Source organism: Hypoxylon trugodes (assembly GCF_022578975.1).
Source record: "Hypoxylon trugodes strain CBS 135444 unplaced genomic scaffold F4822scaffold_4, whole genome shotgun sequence".
Taxonomy (NCBI): Eukaryota; Fungi; Ascomycota; class Sordariomycetes; order Xylariales; family Hypoxylaceae; genus Hypoxylon; species Hypoxylon trugodes.
Genome location: NW_026250019.1, coordinates 464,723 through 477,841, shown reverse-complemented (window position 1 = coordinate 477,841; position 13,119 = coordinate 464,723). Strand labels below are relative to the sequence as shown.

At 45.9% G+C, this 13,119-nt stretch overlaps 6 protein-coding genes across 6 annotated transcripts; 2 read left to right on the top strand and 4 right to left on the bottom strand.

The window, feature by feature from the left end:
* Window positions 1-24: 24 nt before the first annotated feature.
* F4822DRAFT_198789 (peptide-N4-(N-acetyl-beta-glucosaminyl)asparagine amidase A) lies at window positions 25-2,775 on the top strand. Its single transcript, XM_051453688.1, has 2 exons — window positions 25-779; window positions 842-2,775. Exons 1-2 carry the CDS (start codon window positions 302-304, stop codon window positions 2,581-2,583), a joined length of 2,220 nt encoding a protein of 739 aa, XP_051315157.1. The 5' UTR covers window positions 25-301; the 3' UTR covers window positions 2,584-2,775.
* On the bottom strand, window positions 2,776-4,356 carry F4822DRAFT_442730 (carbohydrate esterase family 3 protein). Its single transcript, XM_051463022.1, has 2 exons — window positions 4,249-4,356; window positions 2,776-4,198 (listed from the first exon to the last, which is right to left on the bottom strand). The coding sequence occupies exons 1-2, from the start codon at window positions 4,307-4,309 to the stop codon at window positions 3,399-3,401; spliced, it is 861 nt and encodes a 286-aa protein (XP_051315156.1). The 5' UTR covers window positions 4,310-4,356; the 3' UTR covers window positions 2,776-3,398.
* A 1,908-nt stretch (window positions 4,357-6,264) lies between these two features.
* On the bottom strand, window positions 6,265-7,085 carry F4822DRAFT_198756 (uncharacterized protein). The gene is made up of 3 exons (XM_051453687.1): window positions 6,680-7,085; window positions 6,545-6,622; window positions 6,265-6,468 (listed from the first exon to the last, which is right to left on the bottom strand). Exons 1-3 carry the CDS (start codon window positions 6,809-6,811, stop codon window positions 6,328-6,330), a joined length of 351 nt encoding a protein of 116 aa, XP_051315155.1. The 5' UTR covers window positions 6,812-7,085; the 3' UTR covers window positions 6,265-6,327.
* A 1-nt stretch (window position 7,086) lies between these two features.
* F4822DRAFT_198755 (acyl-CoA N-acyltransferase) lies at window positions 7,087-8,413 on the bottom strand. The gene is made up of 2 exons (XM_051453686.1): window positions 7,511-8,413; window positions 7,087-7,448 (listed from the first exon to the last, which is right to left on the bottom strand). Exons 1-2 carry the CDS (start codon window positions 8,049-8,051, stop codon window positions 7,192-7,194), a joined length of 798 nt encoding a protein of 265 aa, XP_051315154.1. The 5' UTR covers window positions 8,052-8,413; the 3' UTR covers window positions 7,087-7,191.
* F4822DRAFT_398115 (COQ7-domain-containing protein) lies at window positions 8,304-9,983 on the bottom strand. Its single transcript, XM_051457666.1, has 2 exons — window positions 9,562-9,983; window positions 8,304-9,486 (listed from the first exon to the last, which is right to left on the bottom strand). Exons 1-2 carry the CDS (start codon window positions 9,790-9,792, stop codon window positions 8,953-8,955), a joined length of 765 nt encoding a protein of 254 aa, XP_051315153.1. The 5' UTR covers window positions 9,793-9,983; the 3' UTR covers window positions 8,304-8,952.
* A 401-nt stretch (window positions 9,984-10,384) lies between these two features.
* On the top strand, window positions 10,385-12,842 carry F4822DRAFT_198747 (plus-3-domain-containing protein). Its single transcript, XM_051453685.1, has 4 exons — window positions 10,385-10,706; window positions 11,048-11,805; window positions 11,863-12,002; window positions 12,052-12,842. Exons 1-4 carry the CDS (start codon window positions 10,513-10,515, stop codon window positions 12,820-12,822), a joined length of 1,863 nt encoding a protein of 620 aa, XP_051315152.1. The 5' UTR covers window positions 10,385-10,512; the 3' UTR covers window positions 12,823-12,842.
* Window positions 12,843-13,119: the final 277 nt, after the last annotated feature.

Here is a 13,119-nt window from a genome sequence, read left to right as displayed (position 1 = left end):
TCGGTCTCCCAATCTAAGTTTCCGATCTACTTACTCGACAATCATCTCAACCTTCATTATTCGCTTTCATCGATGTTTTAGACAACTCACTCTCCCCCTTCATCAAGGGATATGCAATCCGATTGAGCGCCTACTTATGTAGGTGGGCACCAGTGCCTAACCATCGACCTTGGGCTGATGCTGGTGGGATTACGTATCATTTCTTGGATTGAGTCAACCCGCTTTGACATTGCAGTAAAGAATTCCATCACTCGCTTCACGCATTTATATTGGTGTATATGAAATATCTATACGGCTCAAGATGGCTTCTCGATACTTAGAGAAAGGGGTATCTAACACCGCTGTCCGTCATCATAATTATGATCATAATGGGTTAAGTTGGCGCGAGGAACTACCACCCATCACCAATGAAAGCCGAATGAAATTCAAACTGATATTGACTCTACTTGGCTTAATTTCATTCACTTGGTTTACAAGGTTGGACTTTGGGCAATGGCTCGTGGCGGCTCCGAGCTTGAGGCAAATTATTCGATCAGATCTTGAACAGCCCCAAAGCTCCTCTACTACAACTTCTGCTACAATTTTCGCTCCACTGCAAACTCGACCCGTCCTAGAATGTTTTCAGGTTGCGTCACCCGTGCTGGGTCCTGACGGGCCATTTCCCCCTCCAGCAACTGGCGGCGGGTACGACACCACCAACAATCGTGCTGCCGATGAGCCTTGCTCAGTTATATTGATGGAACATGTTTTCGCATTTAGCTACGGCATGCCTTTCGTTGGTAGGTCATAAATCCGCACTATGTATTCTTTGGATCATAGCTAAATACGTATGTACACATAGGAAATTATACCCCGCCAAGTTGCCAATTCAATCGAGTTGTCATGAACTTTACTGTCGTGTCGGAGGGCCGCCAATTTGATCGGCTAGCATTGATGTACTTTGGTGATACTGAAGTGTGGCGAACGTCAACTGCGGAGCCAACACAACCCCCTGGGATTCGCTGGACATTTTTGAAGGATATGACGGAGTACATGTACTTTTGGAAATCGCCTCAGAAATTAATATTCGATTTAGGCAACTTGATGGACGATAAATACACCGGGTCATTCAATGCTACTCTAACAGCTACCTTCTTCGTAGCAGAAGTAGAGACTGATGCGGCCCCTCCAGCGGACATCATTATCCCCATATCTACAAGAAAAGGGGCAACAGATGGGGCAAGCCAATTCACTCTACCGGCAGAGATGGCAACAAACACGATCGGTTTTCCCCGAAATGTGAATAGGGCCGTTTTCTCCATATCTGCTAATGGACAGGCCTCGGAGGAATTCTGGTGGGGGAATGTCCTAGAAAGTGACGTTCTCACATTTAACAAGACAGCTGGGCAATTGCTTGGCTTATCTCCCTTCCGGGAGGTACAATTGTTAATTGATGGCAAGCTCGCCGGGGTTCAGTGGCCGTTTCCAGTAATTTTTACCGGCGGAGTGGTACCTAGCTTGCATCGACCTATAGTGGGCCTACAGGCTTTCGACTTGAGAGAGCACCAGATTGATATTACACCGTGGTTACCTTTGTTGTGCGATGGTGCTGAACACACATTTGCCATCAAGGTCGCTGGGTTGAATGACTCGGGGGCAGATACCAATGTCACATTAACAGAGACTGTGAACGATAGCTGGTACGTCACTGGCAAGATATTCTTATGGCTGGGCGAGGGAGATTTGGTGACTACGGGCACTGGTCCAGAAGTCAATATTGTTGGGCCGACTATTTCACTCTCACGTCAAGTTACTCAGAACGGAACAGGCTCGAATGAAACTCTGGTCTTTGACACTATCATTGAGAGGACTGTGACGATAAAATCAACTATCAACTCAGGAGGTCAGACCGGGGAAAGTATATGGACCCAGAACCTCTCATATTCAAATCACGCGTTACTATCAAATTTTGGTAGCAGTCAAATCAACAATCTCACCATTATCGGAGAGGATCTTGCCACCAACCCAGGCACCTCATACAAGACGATTTATTCCTACCCATTATATTGCAATCAAACATACTCAAGATCGGCACAGGGCAACATATCAATCAATGCGCACCTGATAGAAGGGCTTGAACTTCAAATTGAAGGGCAATCGATTTTCCCGACAGGCCTCGAAGCATTTGAGGAAAGCATCGCGGCGTCGAAGAATTCGTACATCGCTTCACAATTAAAAACGCATCGCGATGGTACCGCATTTTTCTTTCAGACTGGAGATGGGAGGAATAGTTCTGGCTACGGTACCACTAACCAGATATTCAGCTTTGGTGGTTCTAGGAAGGGCGCTACACTCGATTTAGAAGATGATTTCAACGAGCTATACTTCAGGAATGTTACGGCAGTAAACGGCACTATCGTCTTCGATTCCGAAAGAAAAACAGGAGTAGAGGTCTATAACTTCGTTCAACCACCAAGATTGGATGGTTACGCCGATGCATCGTTGTCATTGTTTGCTCTCGTTTCTGATAAGGAAACACAACCAAAGGGGTTCATGGGCGATGATGCACACGAACGGCCTTCAGCACAAGTCCAGATTTCCTAGGATCATTCATATTATTCTAACAGCCCATAGAAAGTTATAATAATTATAATTTTTTATCTTGTTATTTACGAGGAATCTTCCAGTCTGATGTTCCACAAGCGGATAACCCATCTCTAAAAGAGTTGATCTGACATCCCCACTTAGTTCCTGGAAGTAAATAAACCGTGGCGAGGTGGAGATATACCCCTTTCCGCTAAGTATTGCCATGACTTGCGCAAATAGGGGTCTTTGCATCGTTGGCACTAAGTGGTATTCAGAGTTGACGCTAATGAATCCAGGTAGCCAATAGCCAAACTTACTACTTGCAGATGATCTCACGGTGGTTCACGATTTAGCACGGCCCATCACGTCATGGCTTTATTTACTTAGAGGCATTGTTTATTCATGCACAGATCAACCATCGTGACATTTCAAGTAAACCTAAACAGAGAGGTAGATTTAGCAGGTTATCTATGCTTCGAAGTTACTTGCAGCAAATACTTCTCAACACACAATATTATTCAAATGAGACTCGGCTCTAACGACAAGTATGAAAGCATCGCTCTGGCTATCAGTATATAAATTTTCAGCATCCTTTCCATTGACAGGCGTCCCCTATTGATTAAGATTACCAATAAATCCTTCGCTATTTTTATACCTAAAGCTAAAATATTCTCACCAGATATGTGGCAATAAAAATGAACACGAAAGTAATACTCGCCAAGGGTGCGATGTTAAACTCTTGGTTCCATCCAATGCTGAAAAACTTATGTGCCAAACACCTAAGCGCCGTCCATATGCATATTATAGAATCTCACGTTGTACAATAGCCTCAGTTAACGAAGATAGGGATCCGATGATGTCAAGCCATCATCTCCAAGCCCTTTGACTGCGTCTGCTCGCTGCAGGTATCCCATGGTGTCCGCTTCTTTGATGCCGTTGAACCAAACTTGGGCCATTTTCTCATACCCTTCGTCATTCGGATGAATGCCATCGGAGATTAAGTCGTCCAGGGTGGGGCCGTTTTTGCCCTGCATGTCGACCAAGACGAGAGATCTACCGGCTTCTTGGAAATTGCTTGCGACTTGCCTCAATTGGGCGTTGTATTCATCGATGCGCTCTGGTATGTCTTCGCGCGCGTTCACTATGAGGGTCGATAGAATGACGGTCGCTTTGGGTGATTCATCAAATAGGTCGTTGATCATGTCCGTCATCCTGTTTCCCGCGCTTGACATTTTGTAGTCTTGTATGCAGTCGTTGGTGCCCGCGTTGATGAGGATCAGGTTGGGCTTGTATTTGGGTACGGAATCCTTTGCTTTGGTGTGGACTTGTTCGATTCTGTAACCATCCCAACCCTCGCTTTCGTTGTCTTTCATAGTTCCGTTGGGGTTGTTCCCGACCATGTTGACTTTGTTCCCGTTCTGTACTATCATGTCGCGAAGGTCTTTTCGGTACCCATTTCCGTCCTTTGATCCATGACCGAAGGTAATAGATGCACCTAAGGGCATTATTCTTAGGGGTACGCCATTTGAGAAGCCCTTTGACTTCTGGAATTCTGTTGATCCCTGTAGTCCCTCAGTGAGCTCAGATAGGAGGTCACCGCTAGCAGGGAGGGCGGGCTTTGGATAGGCAAGACCTATGCCTCGTTAGGATGTAGACATGATATAATAAGTTGAGAAGACTTACCACTTGTTATTTGTGATACACATGCCAAGGCATACCATAGTAGATGCTTGGTGGACAACATGATGTATCCAGGGTGAGATGGAAATGGGACAGTAGGCTTGACTCGATGTGATGGCTCGAGGTATTACTTTCGTACCTTGGATCCCTTTATCAACTGTGGTTAAATACAATCCCGTGCCTGCTTCCTATCTGTGCTACCGTAGAAAGTTTCTAGTCGCGTGGCCCCAGTTGGCACCACGCGAGGTTATTTATCATTCCTCAAAAGTATACATTCCTATCTGACGTCTTGACAACTATATTCGATGTCTCGCCCTAGGAAGTAGTGGAGCTACCCATCATGATTTTCAATGTTAGATCCCCTCCTTTACAAAGCCGAACCAACCAATCCCTTATTTCAGTAATTGTCAAGGGTTGGATCTTACTGAGAGAAGTAACCATATGGAAGTTCTGAGGCAAAGTCGACCGTTGACCATCCTAATTTATGAATAGAGTTGAGCTTAACGAAGACTCAGGTGTCCAAGCTCATTTGGCTGTCTCAGGTACGGCATTCTATTTAATGCAGATCCCATGCCAGGGCGAGCCATACATTGGCGCTCATCTAGATTTAACGGGCACTATTATTTTGATAAGAGACTATCTGCGCATATTAGCCTTATACGGTGTTAATTTCTATTTCTAGCCCTTGTTATAGATGCCCTTTCGTTAATAATATGATTTTTGTTAAGATCCTGCGTCCAGGGCGCGGGTAGATTGACCACCCGAAGACATCGGACTTCATTTCCCCATGTCGTAATAGCAGATGAGAGCTGGGTTTTTGATCCTTTGAATCCATGTTGGATGTTCTGTAGAAATGTTGTAGACACATATCAGATCTACAAAGTGTTACTACTCTGCTTCTATTAATAAAGGCGAATCTTTCGGGATGAACAAATCTAGCAGGGATATTTACACCTTTGGGTCAACATCCCTGCCCCCCCACGTTGGAAAGATGCGGCGAACTTCGTTCTTCAGGACCAGGATGGATGTCCAACTAACATCAGTAGGGTATTCACGAGGATGCCAGATTACAGGTTCGCAGCAAAACATATTGTCTCACCCTAGCCCTAATCCCCAGCCGACAGGTTCTAAGAATTTATCTGTTATCTAGTACTTCATGCAGAGGATCTTTTACAATGCGCCGATCTAACCAATCGGATCCTACAATTACAAGCCATGTTGAAGTCACGTCATAGCGATCGACAGGACAACGGCTGTATCTGGCATACACACGGGTAGGTGCTGAATTTGATATTTCGCATTGGTATGGAACGTTTATAACCCGAGATTTGTTTGTTTCTCAGCAATCAACTTTTCTATTCATAGTCAGCCTTGTAGCTTTCCTTGCAGCACTCATCCGCACTCCTATGAAATGTTCTGGGAAGTTCGGATACTACCGTAGATGATTCGTCCCGAAGTTCTTCACCTGTAAATATTCAATGAGGCCAGCTCTGATGTCAGCTTCCCTCATACCCCCTGACTAGCGAGCGTGATGGCTTTCCACATAGCCCCCATTCGCGGGGATGAACATCTCGAATAGGTAGTTGACATCTATCACACGACTTAATCCTTAGTGTTGAAGCCGTACCGCGATTAGTCTGACGCCCTACATACTAGTTCAGGAACCCATCCGGGAATCCTTCAAAACGGCACATCTTGCCAAGTTTACAAATGCCGACATCTCACATGGCTCTAATAGCTCGGGGCTTCGCCAACTTCACCGGTTCCGCCCCTACGCAAGCCACGATAGCAAAATTTTCAGTTACGGTAACCGATACCCAATGATATTGTATGGTTAGCGCCCGCAGTATGCGGTATCCTCGATACGAGGCATCATTTAGTTTTTTTACGAGCCGTCGGTATGAAAATTTGTCCGGAAGTGTCGTTAACTTGCGATCATAGTACGGATAGCGTCTCAATGAGCAAATTTCTCACGGGAAACTGCATAGTGTTTAGTTTGTTCAGTTAGAAGGTTACGCTCTTGGAAGACTTCTATTCGCTCGTATAATTACAGGAATTGCGAAAGGCTACATCCGCTTTAGCTTAGCTCTTCTTCTCGTCCCCCAACTTGTTTTGGATCGTTCCACCAATTGATCCCGTGTCTGTGAATTGTTTTCCTACTACACCGTCTTTTGATAGGGGGCCGCCGACTTTTTGAGCTGTACCACCAACGACGCCTTCGGTCTAGAAGTATGACCGAGTTAGCGACTTTAATCTAGACTTGTGGTAAACTCCGCGAGGGAACTATTTCGTTACGCACCGTGAATTGTTTGCCAATGGCCCCAGAAGAATCGAAAGACGAAGATGCGGCTTCCGTAGTCTTTTCACCTGCCGGAGCCTAGAAACCAAGGTCAGGTGGGGGCTAGCGAGCTGGTATACTTGAATGCTCACATACCTTCTGGTTCGCAGCCTCGTAGATACCGCTACTTAACTCGGTATTGGGCATTGCGGATGTTGCACCTCGATCGACTGCCTTAGCGGATTCGTCGCTGTCAGTTTGCCCTGGTGTATATCCTGATGAAGACATGCCGATTTTCTTGAATACGCTCCAAATCTCTCAGAAAATCAAAGATGCTCGTTCGCAAGAAGTAGTAGTATACTTTCCCAGGTTATCAAAGCAATCGAGTTTTATCCATTACCCGCGCAGTCGTCATAGGATGTATGTAGGGCTGAATACACATCAGTGTCTACCAACAGTTTATTACGTCACGACCCCAGACAAGTTTCTCCTAGATTTAGTAGACAATACCTAACCTCGCAAGATAAAAGCGAAAATGAGATAGAACAAAAGACAGTATTTGATTCTATGAGTAATGTGACCCTTGAGTTTATACTGAATAATTCAACAGCTATAAACCGACCGCTATGCAAACCCGAAGTCCCTCAATCCTAGCCTCTGCACAGGCATTATTGAGATTTCGGCTCTCGTACCATAATCGAGAGATAGTAAATCCCCTCTGGCTTGCCCGTCAACTTCTCAATATCGAATGTTAATTGATCCACCTCTCGGAACCCTATCCTCTCATACACCGGCTTGCCATTCGGTGTTGCCTCTAGATATGTCTTGAGGCCATGAGCATCGGCAATAGCCAGCATAGGCAACATCAACGCCTTTGCAGCACCTTTCTTTTGGTATTTTGGTGATGTGCACAGAAGCGACAGTCCTATACATGTGTGTAAGCTTCATTCCCAGATGAAATCCTTAAATTTCATCACTGTTGCTTACCTAGCATCGCATCCGCGTTATGTTTCTCCGATACTTTCTTCAATGCATCAAAGAAGACCCTGCACGGCTCCGGATCAGCGCCCTCTGGATAATCAGCTACTGCCGGAGGTGTAATAGTATCAACCGGCGCAGTAGTCACAGGGACATCCTCTCCAGGTTTCTGCTGCGCATCTCCCGCACTCTCATCCGCCTGAACAAGCACCGAGACATCCACAGCAGATACATTCTCCCCAGGCCACTCCCCAAACGCAGCCTCATAGCCTTCGGGAATGTCCCACCGAGCGAAAGCCGCTATTTCACCGCTTTGCACGTCTGTCACTTTGAAGTGTCGCATGCTGCTGTCGCCTATTTTGCGACTGTTACGACGGTGCATCCATGCGACCATTGGCTCCTTTTCGACTGGCCACCAGAATGTGTTACGCTTGTCCGTTTTAAATGAGTCGTAGTATATCTCGCCCAATTCGTCTACATCTGCTGCTGTACAGCGGGATATGGTGAAGGATGGGGAGAGCGATGGTGGGATTGCGAATGGTAACGTCATTGCTTCTATTGCCCCTTTTCTTGTTGATATTCTTTTTCTAGTTTCCCCTGGTTGTTGTTGGTAGATAGGTACTTGAGTACTTGGAAGAAATAGGGGTTAGTTGACCCTCGTCTTTATAATGGTTGCGACTGAAGCCTAGAACTGAGACTTTGGAATAAATAGCCTAGACTATACCATGGATCCATGACTAGTAGTGTATAAACCGTATCTCAAAGAGGAAGTTCCCCGGATCCACTCTGAGAGCTCGCTGGTTGGTTAGGCGGTATGTAATAGTTACATGGTTGTGGTTCGACACGCCGATGACTCTTACCGGCGAGAAAATGGAAATAAATCCGTAGAAGAAATAGTAATCTCATACACAGGAGTTATATATATATGATGATGTAAGAGTAGTCCGAGAATTTAAATACTGATACTTATTGGTGAGTTTAAAGTTGAGGAGATAACGGCAATTGTAGGTGTAAACGTCAAGAATAAACGTGTACCTGCATGTGCTTAGATTTCATTTTCTTTAAGATCTCGTCTTATGTCAACAAAGTTATTGTTCTTTGAACTACATATATAAATTGAATCGGCCAACTTTCGTACAACATAGAGGTATTTGAGTTGTTGCTACCGAGTCTTTCTCGAGAAGTATAGGGTTGCCCTCAAGAGAATTGGCATATTTTATAGGAGCTAATCGTATAACCGATAGGGTATAAAGGGTTCGTTTGTAATTACGACTCTCGTTAGCCTCGACCAGGACGAACGATAATGTATACCGACGATCTCTCAATAAGATACTATTCGCTTGTCAGGACTGCTGCCGACTCACCTGATATCGGGATTGCGTTATTTCTAGCATGATATTAAGTGGCATCGGAGCTATCAGCAGTATACAGATAGGTTCTCGAGGGCAGGTTTATACCCTTTCGCTGACCCAAATTGCTCCTCTGCATCCTAGACGTATGACGCCTGTTAATAACCAATGCGGTTCGGCCTTCTTCGCATCGTTGTCGACAGCATGATCCAGGTGTTCCAATTCTTCATCTCGTATTCTTCTCAATGTCTGTATGAGGTCTTGTAGCTCCTCACCCACTTCGTAACCATCCGCTTCCCATTGTTCAAACATTTCGAGCAGAGTTCGTATTTGATTGTTGTAATGGCCTCCTATTTCTGTCTCAACTGCTTCTGTACAAGCCATTGCGGCCTCCCTTCCCATAACCGCTGTTGACCAACCCAATCCAGTTGCAAGGACGGACCAAAGCGGATATAGAGCGGTCGGACGTACGCGGTGTTTAGCGATGAGGGAGTTGAATGTATTAAAGTGACCTTCTTCCTGCGCATACATATGGGCCATCAAGGGTCGGAGGTGTGGGTGCGCATTTACAATAGGCGGGGTCTGAGCCGTGTAAATTAATGTGGCAGCTAATTCGCCTGCTTGATTGACACGGAGCTTAAGGAACAACGTCTTAGCATAGGTCACAGAACTCGGTGATTAAGGACAACGCTTCATGAAGGATAGCCTTACAGCTGACGAGAGAAAATCGCGTTGTTCCTGTGTCAAGGGCTTGCGTTTGGGTTTAGGCGCCGAAGAATCGGTCGGGGAGGATGTGTTGGTAGTGACTGCTGCATTATTATTTCGAGTTGTGCTTAAGAATTGTCTTCGGATTGGTCGGTAGGAAGTCAAGGTAATGAAATCACGAAGGGATGATTGTATATTTCGGCGTACTGCGCATGTTTGTAGCCTTGGTAAGGACATGGTTTGACAGTAATAATGTGTTTGTTGTAAGGAAAGAAGGGGAAAAGGTGAAGCAGAGTTTAGATCGAATTAAGATTTATTATTACAAGCTTCAATGTTGCAATTGACGAACGAATGCTATTATCTCAAGTCGGCAACATCCAATTTTTAACTCCGATGAAGCCACTCAGCGTTCAACCTTAAAATCTGGGATGTAAGGTTGAGGCGCACAGTGGCTACCTAGTCAGATCTGGAATGTTTGGTTACGTAAAGTACAGTAAAAATGGAGACGGACCAATAGAAACGGCGGAAAGAACAAACAGCCATTGCAAGGCACTATACTAGTACAGTACAGTACAGTACAATAGTACCTAAACTAAAGTATTTCGGCGCATCGACCGATGAGGCTGTAAAGCTCAACTTCTTCAATTCATCTTCCATACATTCTAACCCTACTGCGAATAGGGGAAGAAGACAAAATTAATCATCTACCACTTTATTTCTTCTCTTCATTTCGCACCATTATTTTCTGAATATTTAATTTGGTTCGCCGTAATTCATCCAAGGACACGATTCATATCCGTTTTGCTCCATCCATCGCCGAGTCCTTCACCTTCCAAGTGCTCGCCTTTTTTTCGCATCACGTTCGCGCGACACTTATGTAATCGCAGAATCGTTGGTATTGAATAGACTATAGAAATCAATTGGGATTACCTTGGTGGATCATAAGCCTCTGTCAGTATGGCTGACGTGGATGATGAACTCTTAGCACTCGTCGGCGGTGATGAATCGTCCGACGAGGAAGCAGAGCAGCCTATCAGTCGCTCCGCGTCTGGTTCGCCTGACCCCGATGCTAAGAACCAAACATCCAAAAAATTGAGGCAAAAATCTAGTAGGAGGAAAGCTGATGACTCAGATGAGGAGGAAGGAGAAGCGTGAGTTCTCTTGCCTCGTTACCTATTCCACTTGCGCGGTTCACCAGTTCATCGCACCCGACTCCACGGTTCTACGCGCTCAACCCCTCCATGTTTCTGCGTAACCGTTATTGTTGTCGTGCCCCAAGCTCTGTCGCCTCAGCATCCGCGTCCAATGTTTTGGCGGGGGTCTAAACATCGACACCTCAAATGCGTGTCCTCTTCTTTAGGACTGTAGCACCTACCTACCTTACCTTATTTACTCGCAACATATTCCACCACATTTATTATTTATTCACCAACACAAATTCCCACCGTTTACCTTCCTAAGCTAACGTACTATTCCGTCGCCCGCCTAACAGTTCCTCGATGGCGTCTCCCGCATCGCAGAATTCCGCCCCGATGGACGAGTCCGACTCGGATTCGGAGACCTTCCAGGCCAACGCCAACGGCAAGGTGGACGATGGCGATAACAAGTACCCCGTAGATGGAATTTACGAAAATGAACGTGAGAAGGCGGATATCCTAGCTATGCCCGAACTCGAGCGAGAGCAGTTGCTTGCCAAACGTCAAGAAGAAGTCGATCGTCAACGACAAAATACTCTATTACGTCGACTACTAAAGACTCGAGAAGATGATAGCCAGTTAGCTAAGAAGCGCAAAGCTAGTAGCGCAGACCTAGACGATACCCAGCGTAAGACCTCCCGACAGCGAACGAGGGTCGGTAAAGTGGGCGAAACAAGCGCAGGAATAGAATCACTTCGCCGCGCCCGCGCCGAAAAGAATGATCGAGTACGTCGCAGAGAGGAGGACCGAGAACGCAACAAGAAATCGCACTCAGCCCTACGGGGTAGTCCTGATGGCGATATTGATGGCGATAGTGATGGTGGCTGGGCAGGCACATCTAAGGACAGACGCTCCAAGTCACGAACCCCCGAGGTCAAGGAAATCCCATTCGCCGATATACGTGATATGGAACGCGTACGACTTGGTCGCAGCCGCTTCGCTCAAGTTTGTTTCTACCCTGGTTTCGATCAGGCTATTACTGGATGTTATGTTCGTATCGCACTTGGCCCAGGCTCCGATGGCGCTAATGTCTACCGAATGGCTCTCATCAAAGGTACATACATATAAGAAACACGATCGTGGCGACTTTTTACTAATAAGAATACATCAGGTTTTACACAAGGGAAGCCGTATGCTATGGAGAAATCCAACGGCCAGAACTTTGTGACCGATCAATATGTCAGAGCAGCGCACGGTAAATCGGAGAGAGAGTGGCCCTTCATCAGTTGTTCCGACTCGGCCTTCACCGAGGTATGTCCTAAATATGTTTCGATCTCTTCTTAATACTGACAAGTTACAGGCCGAATTCAACCGCTATAAGAAGGTTTGCCAAGATGAGGGCGTCATCTTTCCCAAGAGACCGACAGTGGATGCCAAAATCGATGATATCAATGCTCTTGTGAACCGTCCCTGGACTGATTCCGAAGTCAACGCTAAGATTGAGCGAGAGCGAAGCCTACTTCAGAAGTTCGCTCCCACGGAGCGAAACCGATTGGTTAACTTGATAGAGGAAGCTAAGCGTCGCGGCGATGACAAGCAAGTTGCGGAACTTCAGGATAAATTGGATTCTCTCGAGACACCGCGCTTGGCCTTTAAGACCAGCCTAGCTCAATCCAACAAGTCGGCAAGTTCTACACCTTCTCAACAAGAGCGTTTAGCAGCTCTGAATGCCGAGAATCGTCGCCGCAATGCAGAGTCAGTGCGCAAGGCGCAAATGATGGAGAAGGCAAAAGCTCGCAAGATTGAGGCTCGAATCGCACGAGGAGAAGACGTTGAGGAGGATACCTCGCGGCGTCTAAGAACCAAGCCAAAGTTCATGCAAGATATCAATGAGTCCTCAGATCGCAAATCAACGCCTACTAATGGTAGCGGCGCATCCACCCCGGCAAATGGAACACCAAAGCAGAACGCTACCACCAAAGCACCGTTATTACCCCATCTACAAAAGCTGCAGATACAGAACCACCAGTCTGGAAAGGATAAGAAGGGCATCCCACAAATTCACAAGCCAATCGTGGATGACGATATCATTGCAGCCCTGGACCTTGATATAGAGGTTGATATAGACTAGAAGAAGCATGCAACGTAACTTTCATGGATTTTTCGCATGGTTAAACTAGGCACTGGTTTGTGAGCCTACGTTTTTCATCAAGGATTAAGGGACGAAGCATTGTTATGCGGCAGTTCGAGATGCGAAGTACGGTTTGTTCATAAAGGCGTCTTTGTACTATAGAAATACTCAGGACCACACAACGCCATAGATGACGCCGCATCTTGAACCAATTACTCACAATAGATAAATAACTGACATTATAAATGACCAAATTGATAAAAGCCGCATTTACAAATGCGTGAATAAATACGAACC